The following is a 14904-nucleotide window of genomic DNA, read 5'->3' as shown; positions in this document are numbered from 1 at the left end:
CACAAAAGTAAAGCAGATAGAAAGAACTCACGCAAATCTAGCCTACAACACGCAGACAGCTTCATGCACAGGGGAGAGAGAGCGCGCGCACAGGTGTTTTATGATTGTTGGCTTCTGATGGTATCTTGCTAATTCACTGAACTGCATTAGGTGACACAAATGGTATTGCCTTTATCTTATAACTCCTTGTCTGAGCGACTACCAGGCCTATGGTTTTGAAAAGTCAGATGTTCCCTGACAAAGACATTCGAAAATTAAGAATGTTTATTGACTTGAAAAATACGCTAATTTTTGCAAACTCCCTTCATTCAACCCTTGAAGACATCGCGGTCTGGTGCGCTATGTAAATTGTTTCTCGTACCATTTAATTTCTCAGAATTTAGGTCAACTAGGCCTACAATAACGTCATCACCAAATACATCTTTTATTTTTAGTTGATCAACCACAAAGAGTAGCATAGGCCTACTGTGCACAGTGCACTGACGACCGTAGCAGCCCAAGGTAACCAGTTGTTGTAGATGAAGGGCAACCACATGTTTCAGATAGCCTGGACAACATGTTACCTGGGTGTTGCCTACGTTATTAATTGATGGTAGCCTACAATAGTTGTAATAATTGTATCGCGTAACATCCAGGTATTAGTTGGCTCAAGGAGTAGGGAATCAGGCTGGAGAGTCATGCGTGTGTTGCTTTTGCGGGATCGAATCCAGTTTAATGCTAGTTTTCAAAACATATTTTTTTTTACATGTCTTTTGTCCGAGCTGTAATGTAGCCGAGCGCTCATGGCGTATGAAAAGTGACTTCAAACCGCCTAAAACAACTTGTTTGTGAATGTTTGACAACTGCTGCAGCGCATGCACGCGCAAGGAAACCAGTAGGTGGAGAAACCAGAAGGCACACAACACCGGAACGATTTTAAGGCTATTTCGCATAGGCTACTCAATGGTGCTATTTCACACGCATTATAGCGACCCCCACTCACCGGGGCTAGGTGGAAGGTGTTAATAGATGATTGGCGTAGCCTACAGTGGACTAGAGCTGTCAAAATTGCTCAAAAATGACGAATTCGAATATCCCCTCTAAAATAAACACATGTATTCGAATATATTGGAATATCTAGGCTATATTATTTGCGCATTATGTCAGTGACACGCTTCATGTCATCTGTTTTTAACTTTTTGGAAACTTTTGAATTAACTGAAAGAAGATAAATATTTTTCATTACTTTTGGAAGTTTATTTTTACGTAGCCTACAATGGCCAGTTCCGACAAAGCCGAAATTACTCTTTTTGAAACAATGAGTGAGCAGGCCGCGCGTTTTTCTGGTTATATTGCTTGACAGGGGGGATCCCAAGCAGCTTTCAGCCATGAGGCTACTTTGAGAACATTTCCTAATTCACCTGACACTGATATTCAACATGTTGAAACTATTTCGGCATAGTCTATAAGCAGTTTAATTAAACGTAATGATAGTTGTAAACAAACAGGCTACTTGGTGAGGCTTGGCCTCACAGATGCGCTCGTGCCTTAAATGGCAAGAAAAATCTTCACGATATAGGCCTATTAACTGACCTCCCGATTCACGTTGGCTGGGGGGCAGGGGGGGCCATCAGACATTTGTTCCCAAGGGTCTATGAATTGTTAATCCGGCCCTGCCCCCAATGAATGCAACTTTCCACCTCTGAGACAGCTTAAAAGAAGTCGAGAGGACTCCTAACTCACTAAGACCTACTTACTGTAGGCTGCGCAAACCACAGACCTTTTTTTTGGTCAAGCCTGCATTCGAGGCAGGCCTTCTGTTGAAGAATTTTATATAAATCCTGCGCTAACAGTAATCCTCCTACCCCCCGCTACCACAGCTGTGGATAGTGTGGCATGCTCACGCGTCATGTCTCCTTGCAAACTAGGCCTATAGCCCAACCATTTACGTCTTCGAAAAAATAACAACTTGTCAGATATGCCTTCATATCTTTGGGCTTCATTCAGCATTTTGTTCTTCCACTGGAAATTGGAACGTTTGACGTCTTGAGTTAATGCATTAAACATTGTTTGCTGGTAACCAGCCACAAATAGCCTACAGATTCTTGCGTGCGTACATTCTCTATTCTCTCCAAAATGTGCCAGTTCTATAGGCTGGCCAAGTGCGTAATTCTGCGGCATAAAGCAGATGTATTTCTTTATTGTACAGAAAAATAAAAATAACCTGTCAAGCAGTCAATTGACTACATTGCAGTCAATAAGTAGGGCAAATTAATATACGAAACCAAAACGTGGTTCATAGTTGTCTAAGCCTCTGCTGTGAGGCCAAACCCATGAACAAAGACGCATTGATATCTGCAATAGAGTTTTTTTGGCGAAACAAACTCACAGCCGAACGTTGCAATAAATACATAAACCATCTGGACAAAGTCATCAACAGAGTCATAGCACTGAAGGGAGAGGCAACTGGCATGTGATCTCCCCACGGGCCAATGGATGTACAAGTTTTCTCCTGTGCCTACGATATTTAATCCAGTGTTTTGTCAAGTTGCAAAATGCTATTCGTTGTAACAAATTTTTATGATAGCATGAAGTACTTTTTGTATAGGCTACTATCTTAATTGCTTTATACTCAATACTTGACCAATGGCTATTGCATCTGTCTATTGAAAGTGAGAATGTGGCAAGTCATCTACTGTATAGGCTTCATAAAATAAAATAAACAGATTGCTAATGGCCCACAAGCTGATCTGTGGTGCGTTTCCCGTACAACTACGGAGGTTAGCTTTTTACTAACACAATGCATCGTTCAACTAACCAATATGTAAGTTACGACTGTTTCCCAAAACTGTCGTACTTACATAGTACTTTGTAAGTTTGGACCATGATAGTTTCCAAACTTCAGTAGTCTGGGCCCAGTTCCCCGAAAGCATCTTAAGCCTAAGAGCGTCGTAAAGTCCCTCTTAAGAACGTCTTAAGATTTGCCGACTGTTTCCCGAAACCATCGTAGCTTAAGAGAGTCGTGAAAACACTCGTAGATCTACGAGTGCTCCAGAGTTGTCGTAACCGGCTAAGAGCGTCTTAACAGTACTTCTCACTGAGGTCACCAACAGGACATACAGAGGAATTACAACTTAGAATACATAATCCAACTTACGTTCCAATTCTTTATTGTGTTTACCTGTGATGAATTAGATTTTAGCGTGCAAAACAGCATAGCCTACATTTAATGGTCATAATAATGTGATGAAAAGCAGACAAAAATGCAATCAAGTTATGAAACGAGACGTTGCCAGAATAGTTTGCCATTATCTTTGCTAAGTGAGGGCTATATTTTATTAGGCCTATAAAGGTACAAGCAGAGAAAGGAACATGTGGTTTAGTCTGTAGGCCTACTGCATCAAAATCTAAGCCTACACATTTCCTCACTTTACTCGACTTCTTTCTTATCTTCAAACGTGTTCTTAAGTGACACAGTGAAAAAGTAGCCTATTGCATGGTGCAACAATCTAATCTTAAATAATTACAATTATTTATGTCTGTGTGTGGTATATAACCTACTTGGGATGCTTGGGAACAGTTATTTCGTTACCACGTGTAGTCAAGCCTTAAAGCAACACCAAAGAGTTTTTTGTACCTTAAAATAATGTTTCCAAAATTGTTTCCGTGGTTCATCAACTCGTAACAGGGTGAACGGCACTTCTGCATTCGCTTCGCGGCCCTCTATCGGCTATAACCGCACTATGTAAGTTTGCCAGATTGGGTAGCGGATCTGTAGTTCGATGGAATGAGACATAAGAAACTACAAATTTGACTTGCATGATGTCGCAATACATCGTAATTTCATAAAATCATGCAACATATTTTGCCTTGTCTATGGACATCGTTATTTGCAAAGCCGTAGCTGGATAAACAAATAGCGTGCGTGCGACAGAGGAAAAGTTATTTTGTGTTGCTTTAAGTAGCCTAAATCGAGGTAATGTTTAATTATGCATGATTTATTTTGTTATTGAATTCGTAGGCTGGGATTCCTCTCGGCAACAATTATGTTTAACGGTAGCCTCCTGCTTTTTCAGAAGGGTGACAGGCAGGCTACTGACAGAGCGATGTACAGTGGCAGAGCGACGCACAGTGGCTGAAAGTGGTACTAAAGTTTCACGCAGCTTCACGCCGCGTAATGCGCTACTGAAGTTGCCATTTGAAAGCAACGCCCACTGTAGTTGTTTTGTAGGAATAGTACGCTTGTAGGCCCTATGACTTTCAGTTTCCTTTCTACAATATTTATGTAAGGTATAATGTATAGAACACCGGTCATTATTGGGAAAAATAAGTCCCTTCAGGGCGAAGCAAGACCATTCCGCTAGCGCGTCAGGGTCCGGTTCACCCTGTCGGGACTTATTTTCCCATTAATGACGTATTATCCCTTATACGTAAAGATCTAGCTATGTGGTGAGTGTCAAGTGATTGTCTAATTTCATTCCAAATTCACCATGATCATGGAAGATATTCTGATGAAGAATCTGCTGTCACTAGCATTACCACAGCCAAGTTGTAATTGAACTACTGAAAAAATGTTCAACATCTATTGCATTATTGTATTTAAAGAAAAAGTTAAAATGTGCTTAAAGGTAATGAGTAGGCCTACTTTATTATGTAGTGGACAGTGTACGGTAGTGGAGTCAAAAGTACAGTAGGCTATTTGCCTTTCAAATGTAATGGAGTAAAAGTCACAAGTTTCCAAAAATATTAATACTCAAGTAAAGTAGGCTACTAATCAGTATATAATAAGTACAGTAATCAAGTAAATGTAGCCTACTTAGTTACTGTCCACCCCTGTTTACGACAAAGAAGCCATAGCTTGTAATTACATAGTGCAATAGTGCAAACTCAATCATCTCCAACTCAACACTTCAAAGACCAAGGAGATGGTGGTGGATTTCCGCAGATTTAAGCCCACTCTGCTACCAGTCTCCATTGATGGGGTCAATGTCGAGGTGGTAAGCACCTACAAGTACCTGGGTCTCCACCTGGACAATAAACTGGACTGGTCAGCCAACACTGACACACTCTACAAGAAAGGGCAGAGCAGGCTGTACTTCCTGAGGAGGCTGCGCTCCTTCAATGTGTGCAGCAAGCTCCTCAGGATGTTCTACCAGTCTGTTGTTGCCAGCATCCTCTTCTATGCAGTGGTATGTTGGGGAGGGAGCACAAAGAAGGATGCGGGGCAACTTGACAGGCTGGTAAGGAAAGCTGGCTCTGTAGTGGGAGCTGAACTGGAGTGCATCACTTCAATATCTGACAAAAGGACCCTGAACAAACTGATCAACATCTTGGACAATGAGTGTCATCCACTCCATAGCACTATTGTTAAGCAGAAGAGCCTGATCAGCTGGAGACTTCGCTCACTGCCTTGCACAACAGACAGACTGAGGAAGTCATTTATCCCCAGGGCCATTTAACTGTTTAATGCATCACTTAAGGGAAGAGGAGAAATAGACTTCTCCGCATAGTCTGTCTGCCTCTTCACCACCTCCAATGTCTTAACTGTCTGTCCACTAGTCACTTTACATTTGTCTTCTGCCTCACTGTTTGCGTAGCCTGGAAACCATACTCTCTGACTTCACAGAGAGTCTGGCCTAGATCCATAGACATTCGTTTATTTCCGGGTGGGAGGGCACAGTTTGAGGTTTAAAATCATTGGAGTTCCTTTGAACCAATCACTAACAACCGGCGTTTCGTCATACAGAGAAGTTTCTCTACAGCACGCCCCTAACAAGCACGGGTGCATCTTATCAGCAAACAATCACACGTTTCATCTGCGTAACTCTCGCCAAAATGCATCATATAGTGTTTTGTGAATGTACCCAAGTCAAACTTTCATAAATGCATAAGTACGTCCAAAGCGCCACTTTTAAGCTTGTATGCATTGTCGTTTTCGGGTGAAATTACCTTTTGAATGGGATTTGTATAGGGCTACTACTTATTTGATACAATCGCTTCAAAATCGCTATTTTTCAAATACTATGAAGGCTCGACACAACATGAAACTTTGATCGAAGTATCATCAGTGTCTCTACACATGAACTCGAGCATTGAGAACATTGTTGGTGTACACAGAGTTTACTAAAAGAGAGGTTTTGAACAACTCACTTGTTTTTTCTGCTCGCTGCCATTTTGCCATCTTGCAAGGAGTGAGTTGTCCAAAATCTTTCTTTTTAGTAAACTATGTGTACACGAACAATGTTCTTAATGCTCGAGTTCATATGTAGAGACACTGATGATGCTTCGATCAAAGTTTCAAGTTATGTCGAGCCTTCTTAGTGTTTGAAAAATCGCGATTTTGACCCGACCATGTAGCCTACTAAACTACAGTTTGACTCGGGTACGTTCGTAGCCTATTTCAAGTGACAAAATCTATGACTAAAGTTTAGCTGACGATATAACATCCTACTCCACTGTGACTTCGTTCATGACACTCCTGTTAATAGGCTAAAGTATTACTTACATTTGCTCAAAGATTTCATAAGTATAAGTCATTTTCGCTCCCTACGTTGACGTAATCCAAGCGATCTGCTTCAGGGGCGGGGACGTAGTAATTGAAACACCATGCCTGGGTACGTAATCGCTCTCAGGGACGCCCACTGTTCGCTGGTTGGTCGGCTGCCCAACTGCCGAAGTAAACGAAAGTGGATCAACCTATTCCAGACGGAGTACTGTAGGGAAAATAAATCGACCGGAAGTACGTAGACAGGCCAAGGCCAGGCTACTGTTTGCGTGCTGTATTAGCACATATGCACAACCCCTCCCTCCATGCCACATACCTTTCTTAATATAGTTATTTATATATAGATATATAGACTTTATTCTTGCACTGTTTGACTTATTCATTTGCACCATCACCATGACACTCATTCACACAGAGCACCTTACCTTACCTTATGCACTGAGAACCACAGGCTCAGTCCCTGCTTCAGTCATTGCAAGCGCACCTGATTGATTATTCACCCACTATGTGGATACTGTTTTTTAGAATTGATTTTGATTACGTTTTATTTAGTATAATTTGTATTTTGTATATTTAGTATATTCTTTATCTTCTACAGTCCTTATTGCTTAGTTGTGTTTTTTATATTATATACTTTTAATTACTTTTTCTGCTGTTATTGAATGTTTGTGTGTGTTGTCTGTATACTGTAACCTTGAATTTCCCCTAGGGATCAATAAAGTATATCTATCTATCTATCTATCTATCTAGACTCTAGACTCTGTAGTGGGGTACGAATTGTCATGAAACTAGATGTACCACAGAGCGGTACAAAATATGACCGCCGCCCAGTCCAGCACATTTTTTCCACAAAAAGAAATCACGCTGAAAGGCCTATATGATTCTAACTGTCTCACTAAATTGCATTATCCACACTCAATTCTCACTGGTATCTCCTAGACAACAAGTACCAAAACATGATTAGTTCATAGATTTCACATGTAAAATTAATTTTATACAACCCCACCTCCATCTTGCCTGTTCATAATTCTGAGAAGTTCTTGATTGTTTGTGTTATGTTTATGATATGTGTGTGGGTGTGTGTGTGTGCGTGTGTGTTTGTGTGTGTGTGTGCGTGCTTGTGTGTGTGCCTGCGTATGTGCCTGTGCAAGCAAGCGTACATATGTCTACTGTGTGAGTATGTGTCATACGTATGATTACTGTGAATGTGTGTGTGTGTGTGTATCTGTTTGTGCACATGTGTGCACACGAAATGGGTTAACATGACCCCTGGAGACAAATATACAAAAAAAAATGGTCCTCCTAAACCCTACGGTTTTCGAGATATTCACAGAAAACTGTGTCTGCCCTACCCTCCTTTCGGGGGGTCCAGTCCAGCGGGGGGGCTACAGATCAAAACGAAAAACGATGGTTCCATGCTATTCATGTTGGGTTACATGCCCACCAAGTTTCGTGTACCCCTGGTCTTTCAGTGTCCCGGGAATCATTGACGGAAATTTGGGCATGCGAAAAAAAAAAAAAAAAAAAAATCTGACTAAACCTATATGACCGCCGCTTCTCTGCGTGGCGGTCATAATAATGGTCCCGTAGGATTTTTTTGCTAAAATTGATTTTTTTGTTTTATTTGCTTTATCTGGGGTCTGTTGAAAAATGATGGGGTGCAAATTTTCTGACCCCGTTTTGCCCCTCCTCTGGGGGGCGCTTTCTCACCTTGGCCAAGATAATGACTGCACACATATATCTACTAATAATGATCACATTTTCACAATCTTGGTGTCAATTTAGGGGTTATTGAGGATGCTGAGTCCATTTATGACAGTTTCATTGTGATCAGAAGTTGTTATGTCTCATTTTTTGGTAGTGGTCTAGGCTTTTCTAGGGTATTTTATCATATTGTGGTCTAGGCATATTCTAGGGTATTTTTTGGTCAAATTGATTATATACACTCTAAGTTATGTGCACTCAAGAAGTTAATACACAGTATATACTTGAATAGTAATTTAGATAATAATAATAATAATAGTAATAATAATAATAATAATAACTTTGTTAGATATAGCGCCTTTAGAAAGAGTTAGAGACTAAAGGCCTCAGTGAGCAGATACAGTATACAGATACAGTATGTGTTTAGATACTTTTTTTGTTGTTGTTGTTTTGTGTGTGTTTTTTAACAATCTGGTGAACAATCTGATATTTTCCTTTACAATAGCTAATAAAGCAATCAATCATTTAACATCTTTGAAATAAAACTAATACAAAATGTACTGTAGCTCTACTGCAATGGCAGTGTACATTAACTAAGTACTGAACTAATTGATGAACTAATTGATAAATTAACTAATTATTAATGTAAAGTTGCATAAACATGAACAGGAAATAAAACACTTTAGAAATACACTTCTACATAAATCGATCATTCATCAGCATCATCCTCATTTGTAGTATGCTTGGTCGCATTTTCACAGTCACCAGCAAAGCATTTGCAAAGAGGAGTACAGGGAATTCCATGTCTGTGACAAGTGCACCTGAGTGTTTTGCACACACATTTTGTCAACTCTATCACAGCTCTTGGGGCAGGGAGTGTAAGACATGTCACAGGAACATAAACTCCTTGGAAAGTCCAACCATTTTCTTCAATTTGAGGAAGAACTGGTCAGTTTGAAATGTAGGATTTATCACGCATGGCAATGTAATTGGCACGAAGGATATGAGGCAACAAGGCAGCTCGTGTCGGAGGTAACATTTCTCCCTCCAAGTTCCTGGTCCGAAATAGCTCCCACCTCAGTTTTGGTAGGGTTGTGTGACCAGTTGACCTATAGACACTGCAGACAAACTGCTCTAGACCTCTGACTTGTTGGGGAAGTTCACCATTGATGAGATTAGATGGCAATGGACCTTCACCAAGCTTCTTAAAGCAACTGATGACAGGATCATCATCATCAAGTTTCATGTAGGCATCAACCCAGGTCTTTTTGCTGACGCCCACAAAACATTTCTGGGGTATTTATGTGTCATACTGCTTGTCACACTGAAGTTGTTTACAAAAAAAGATCATATTTTCTTCATCCGATATTGATTTTCATCGATTTTTATATACGGATTTTTAGCTGGCATCCATTACAAATGGCATCATTTGATAATTTTGTCTTCTTGTATCTTCTGTCTGTATCTTAGCAATGTGATTCTCAGCTTTGTGTCATTAGACAGAATTAAAACACATATATCTTGTGTTGAAATAGTTATCTTTGACAAAAATTGGCAAGCAGCAATGAGGGGGCCAAATAAAGTTGTGACTGTTGATGATTTAGTTTCTCTTTAAGGAAAATCCAAAATGGCCAATTGTTTATAATGAGTGGGGAAAATTTGCAATGATCATTAATATGAGTATGAAGAGTATGACTAGCCATTGGAATTTTTTGCTAACCCTACGTCATCATGATATACTGTAACCCCTAAACGCAGGTTCGCTAATTATAGCGCCCCCAGTGGCCGAATTACACCAAATTTGTTGTGTACCCTTGGGAGGGGGTCAGTTGTCATGTGACCAAGTTTCGTTAACATACATCAAAGTGTTCCCAAGATATGAGCTCACTTACTGTTTGGCGATTTTGCCCCATTGGATTTGCCTTTATTACTGCAAAAAATGAGTCATAACAACTTCTGATCACAATGAAACTGTCATAAATGGACTCAGCATCCTCAATGACCCCTAAATTGACACCAAGATTGTGAAAATGTGATCATTATTAGTAGATGTCGTGTGTGGTCAGTATCCTGGCCAAGGTGAGAAAGCGCCCCCCAGAGGGGGGGGCAAAACGGGGTCAGAAAATTTGCACCCCATCATTTTTCAACAGTAGGACCCCAAATAAAGCAAATAAAACCAAAAAATCAATTTTAGCAAAAAAATCCTACGGAAATACAATTCGTACCCCACTACTGGAACTGCCTCCCCCTCCACATCCGTTTAGCTCAGTCTCTAAATGTTTTTAAGTCCCTTTTAAAGACCCACCTCTTTTCACTTGCCTTTGGCTAGTGTCTCCCTTTATGCCCCAGTGTTTAGTTTTAAATGTTCTTTTTTCTGCATTTCTTAATTTATTGTAACTGTAGCCCTTTTTGTTTTGTGCCTTCCTGTTTTTATTTATTGCACTTTATTGTGAAGCACTTTGGTGTGGCTAAACTGTCTGTAAATGCGCTTTATAAATAAAATTGACATTGACATGGTGGTCAAAATCTTGACATCAAACTGATATCAAAGTGCCAGCAGCTGGGCTTAGGCTATTACACAATATTGTAAGAACAAATATATATAAACATCACTCCATCTGTTCATCAATAATAGCCTAAACATAGATTCAGGAAGCATCCAGGTGGCTCAATTATTGGCTTCAGATAGCCATGACCTAATCTTACAACAGGGCTATCTGTAGGCTACTAAATATGCATTTTAAGAATAAAATAGAATACAAATAATTTCAACTTACCGTGAAAAAAACTCCAAATGTTAAAATTGTAATCCAGTACCATATTATCTGACGATAAGCGGGAACTAAAAGAACGAAGGTATCAGTTCATTATCATGCAAAATAGAAATTAGGAATAGGAGGCTGATTGACACATTATTTTCTAATCTACACCTTACATGTTGTCATTGCCATTTAACCTACAACTTTTAGACTAGACTATCGCAGGATGAACAAACCACACTCACGGCTGTAATGTTTACTAATCCATGATTTGCAGATACTTGAGTCCATTTGATCACTTTCATTGATTTAAACCGTGGTCTAACCGTGGTCGTATGTCTTGGCAGTTTCTGGTTTAATGACATATGTCTGTGGGACTTACAGACATGAAAAAGCCAGGAGGAACGTGAAGGAGGAAGTGGGTGTGGTGTGGTGGTGTGTGTGTGTGTGTGTGTGACACCACGTTTAGAGCCGGTGTTATACGGTAACTGGCTTTCATGTTAACTGGCTGGACTGTTTACTTTGCCTCTGGAGTTAACGTAACCGCCCCCTTTTCTTGCAGGTGTGTTCAGCTGATGATTTAGCCTCCGATACCTGGCAGCAGATTCGTCTGTTTAACTTAAGTTCAAATAGACATGTTTGTGATGCTCCACTTTGTTGTTTAATAAAGCTTTACAACACGATGTGTCGGCGTTGGAAGTGTCAGGTTGTCTGTAGTAGGCTAGGCTACATGCGCTGGACCATGAATAGCCCTATGCCACCAAATAAATAAAACTAAATAAACTCCACGTGGATCTCGAACCACTACTAAATTAAACTGCTTGCATGATAACCTGACATTTACCTGCTTGCGCCACTAACCGGGCTGACATAACTTGAGAAATTGGCCATACTTATTTACTAGGCTTACAAGTAAAATAGGTCACCTAGTATGTTATTGTGTTTGTAGCAGGTTAACACAGTGGATCATGGTAACTGGCTACTGTGTTATCTCGCTGCATTGCCCAAGCCATTTAGACCTTCAAAGTATATGGTTTTTACGTTTCACTGACTGCTGGTCAGGCTACCCGCGGCCACCTAGTCTATCTTCAGCCTAAATTGAGGAAGCATTGCTTGTCTAAAAATGTATAAATTAAAAAAACTGTGAATGGCGAGGATTGAACCCGTAGGCTAGACTAAAAAGAGCCTTATCAACGCATCAACCTATTGCGCCACATCTTATCACATGGTGAGAAATAACTTATTAAAATATATATAAATCTAATACACCTCAAACCTATGTTAACATGTCAAAACACGAACGTAAATAGCCTAGGCCTACGTGTATCTTGTGATATTTGATATTACATCTCTTTTGTGATATGTAAAATTTTGTGTAAAATGAAGACACATTAGACTTCTCCTGCACATTGTGTGTTTCAATGCGTGTACGTGTTTCACGTTTGTTGTGATATGCATCAGGTTAATATGCAGATTATAGTTCTAGTTTTGTCATTCGAGTTCGAATCTTTTTTATTTATTTGCTGGCGTTCATAATAAAACACTTCACGTAGAGGCGGCCACAGCCTGGCAGCAATCAGTGAAACGTTTGTAAACTGAACCATGATAGGCTACTTTGGGCAACATTGCAAGATAACACAGTAGCAGCAGTCACCATAATCCGCTGTGTTAACCTGCTAAACACAATAACATACTAGTTGACCTCATTTACTAGTAGGCCTAATACATATCACTAATTTCACTGGGAAATGTCAACTGGTTAGTGGCGCAAGCAGGTTGGTGTCAGGTTATCATGCAAGCAGTTTAATTTAGTAGTGGTTCGAGACCCACGTGGAGTTTATTTAGTTTTATTTATTTGGTGTCATATTCATGGTCCAGCGCATGTAGCCTACTACAGACAACCTGACACTTCCAACGCCGACACATCGTGTTGTAAAGCTTTATTAAACAACAAAGTGGAGCATCACAATGTCTATTTGAACTTCAGTTAAACAGACGAATCTGCTGCCAGGTATCGGAGGCTAAATCATCAGCTGAACACATCTGCAAAAGAAGGGGGCGGTTACGTTAACTCCAGAGGCAAAGTGAACAGTCCAGCCAGTTAACATGAAAGCCAGTTACCGTATAACACCGGTGTTACCAGATATACGGTTTCTGAGATTCTGAGTTTCCATGGGTGGAGTCGGGTGGAGTTTAGCGTGAATATTTATAAACGGAGGTTGACGTGCGCGCGCGCCTAGAGAGCATTCATGAAGCGTGACTCAAATGGAACTGAAAATGTTGGTAAAGAAGCTAGAAGACTACAGCAATTTTAACACGTTTTTAAATGTTGATATGGGATATTGTGGAAAAACGTGACAATTTCGACGACCACTGGTGGTCGAGTAAGTGTACGATTAGGCAATTTGGCGTCTATGTTTTGATCTTGTGTAGCTTAGACAGGCTAGCCTAAATGGGCTATTTAGCACTTAAGGTTGTAATGTCAGTGGGACATCATGGTAGATGTCTTGAAAGTGTTAGTACATCATCTGTTTTTGTGTGTGATGTCCAATGAGTTTCGAGGTTTGGTCATGCATGCTTGCCTGCCTACATAAACATGTTAGCCTAGTTTGACAAATTTACTTGTGCTGCATTACAATGCCCAGCTACCTCTGTTGCCAAAAATGCTTTATTAGACATTCTGATATCTTGGAGTCTTGTGAAATAATAAAACTTGTTTTATACAATCATGTTGTTATTGTACCATTAGGGAAGCAGGGCATTAATATGGGCCATGCACTTACAGTATATTGGTTATGTTTATCCATAAAGGTCATAACTGCATTAAGTCAATATGCTTTATTACCTTACAAACACTGTCTAGCTTTACATGGATGATGCCTTCTGTAAGAGAAGTCCTTCAGATACACAAGATGAATGGGTTATGGTGTGGTGAATGGGTATGAATGGCTAATGGTTACAAATTAAGTAGTACTTTACAAGAACCTATGTGCTCAATGTGGATGATGGGGGGGGGGGGGGGCTATAACGTAAAGTTCATCAGTCATCAGATTGAGGTGAATGACTACATATGGGCTGATTATAACAGGTAGTAATCTGGCCCTTCTAACCCCAAATTAGTCATGTGATGCATAAAGGACCCCAGAGGAGTTTTTACCTTAAAATAACGTTTCCAAAATCATTTTGAAAGCCCATGAACTCTTAATAGAGTTAATGGCATTTTGAGCAGGTCTTATCGCTTTGAAAGTTTACTGTTCAGGTAGGAACAGAGAAACACACCACTCCACTTGTGTATTGCCAGACAGGCTCATATCATGCTGTTCTATATGCATGCCTATTAATTTACATTTTCAACCAAATCTTACTATGTAAAATTAAAATGGAAAAGAATAAACTGCTCTACAATAGATAGACAGGGCACCCCATTTCTGCCCTTTGAAGGCTGATTACCCAAACTTTATTTTGTATATCCTTATCCTTGCACACAATACTCTGTGGGTATTTTGGTATGGTAATATATATATTTTTACAACTTTGGCTTGACATCTGTATTAAGCTTAACTCAATGTTTTTTGTCTTGAAGATAAAATGTGATTGCTGCCAGGGCTGGCAGGCCTACCACTGAATGTGTAAACTGGCCTGACACTGAAGGACAGTTTATATGCCCTGGCTGTAAATAACTAATACAATAAATTGTTTTCACAACTTTTTGTGTGTTTAGTTATGTGTAGTAATTCCTATACAGTGTTGGGCAAGTTACTTCAAAATCGTAATGTACTATGCATTACTTATTACTGTCATTTCAAAGTAATTTGTTACATTATAATATTACTGTCTCTGAATTGTAAGGCATTACACTACTATTGCATTACTTTTAAGTTACTTTCACCAAAATATCTAGAAATATGGATTTGCCATTCTAAATGCAGTTTATTACGCTCAATGCAGCTTGCTCTT

General features: G+C 39.8%; 1 protein-coding gene across 7 annotated transcripts in view; it reads right to left on the bottom strand.

The window, feature by feature from the left end:
• The window catches only part of LOC143132182 (NXPE family member 3-like), a 104424-nt gene that overhangs the window by 80515 nt on the left and 9005 nt on the right, over positions 1-14904 (bottom strand). For 3 of the 7 annotated variants that reach the window (XM_076291539.1, XM_076291538.1, XM_076291536.1), the window contains one exon: positions 10966-11030. The exons of 2 other annotated variants lie outside the window; for them this stretch is intronic. In XM_076291539.1, coding sequence (XP_076147654.1) covers positions 10966-11030 — 65 coding nt within the window. Of the gene's footprint in view, positions 1-10965; positions 11031-11192; positions 11274-14904 lie in introns of those variants that run through there. 2 more of the 7 variants (XM_076291537.1, XM_076291541.1) reach the window with 2 other exon arrangements.

This window comes from Alosa pseudoharengus, unplaced genomic scaffold, assembly GCF_046254945.1.
Source record: "Alosa pseudoharengus isolate Yale_2024_CS ecotype anadromous, Long Island Sound unplaced genomic scaffold, YU_APseudo_1.1 YU_APseudo_1.1_scf_19, whole genome shotgun sequence".
NCBI classification, from domain to species: domain Eukaryota; kingdom Metazoa; phylum Chordata; class Actinopteri; order Clupeiformes; family Clupeidae; genus Alosa; species Alosa pseudoharengus.
This window is presented reverse-complemented; position numbering and strand designations above follow the sequence as displayed.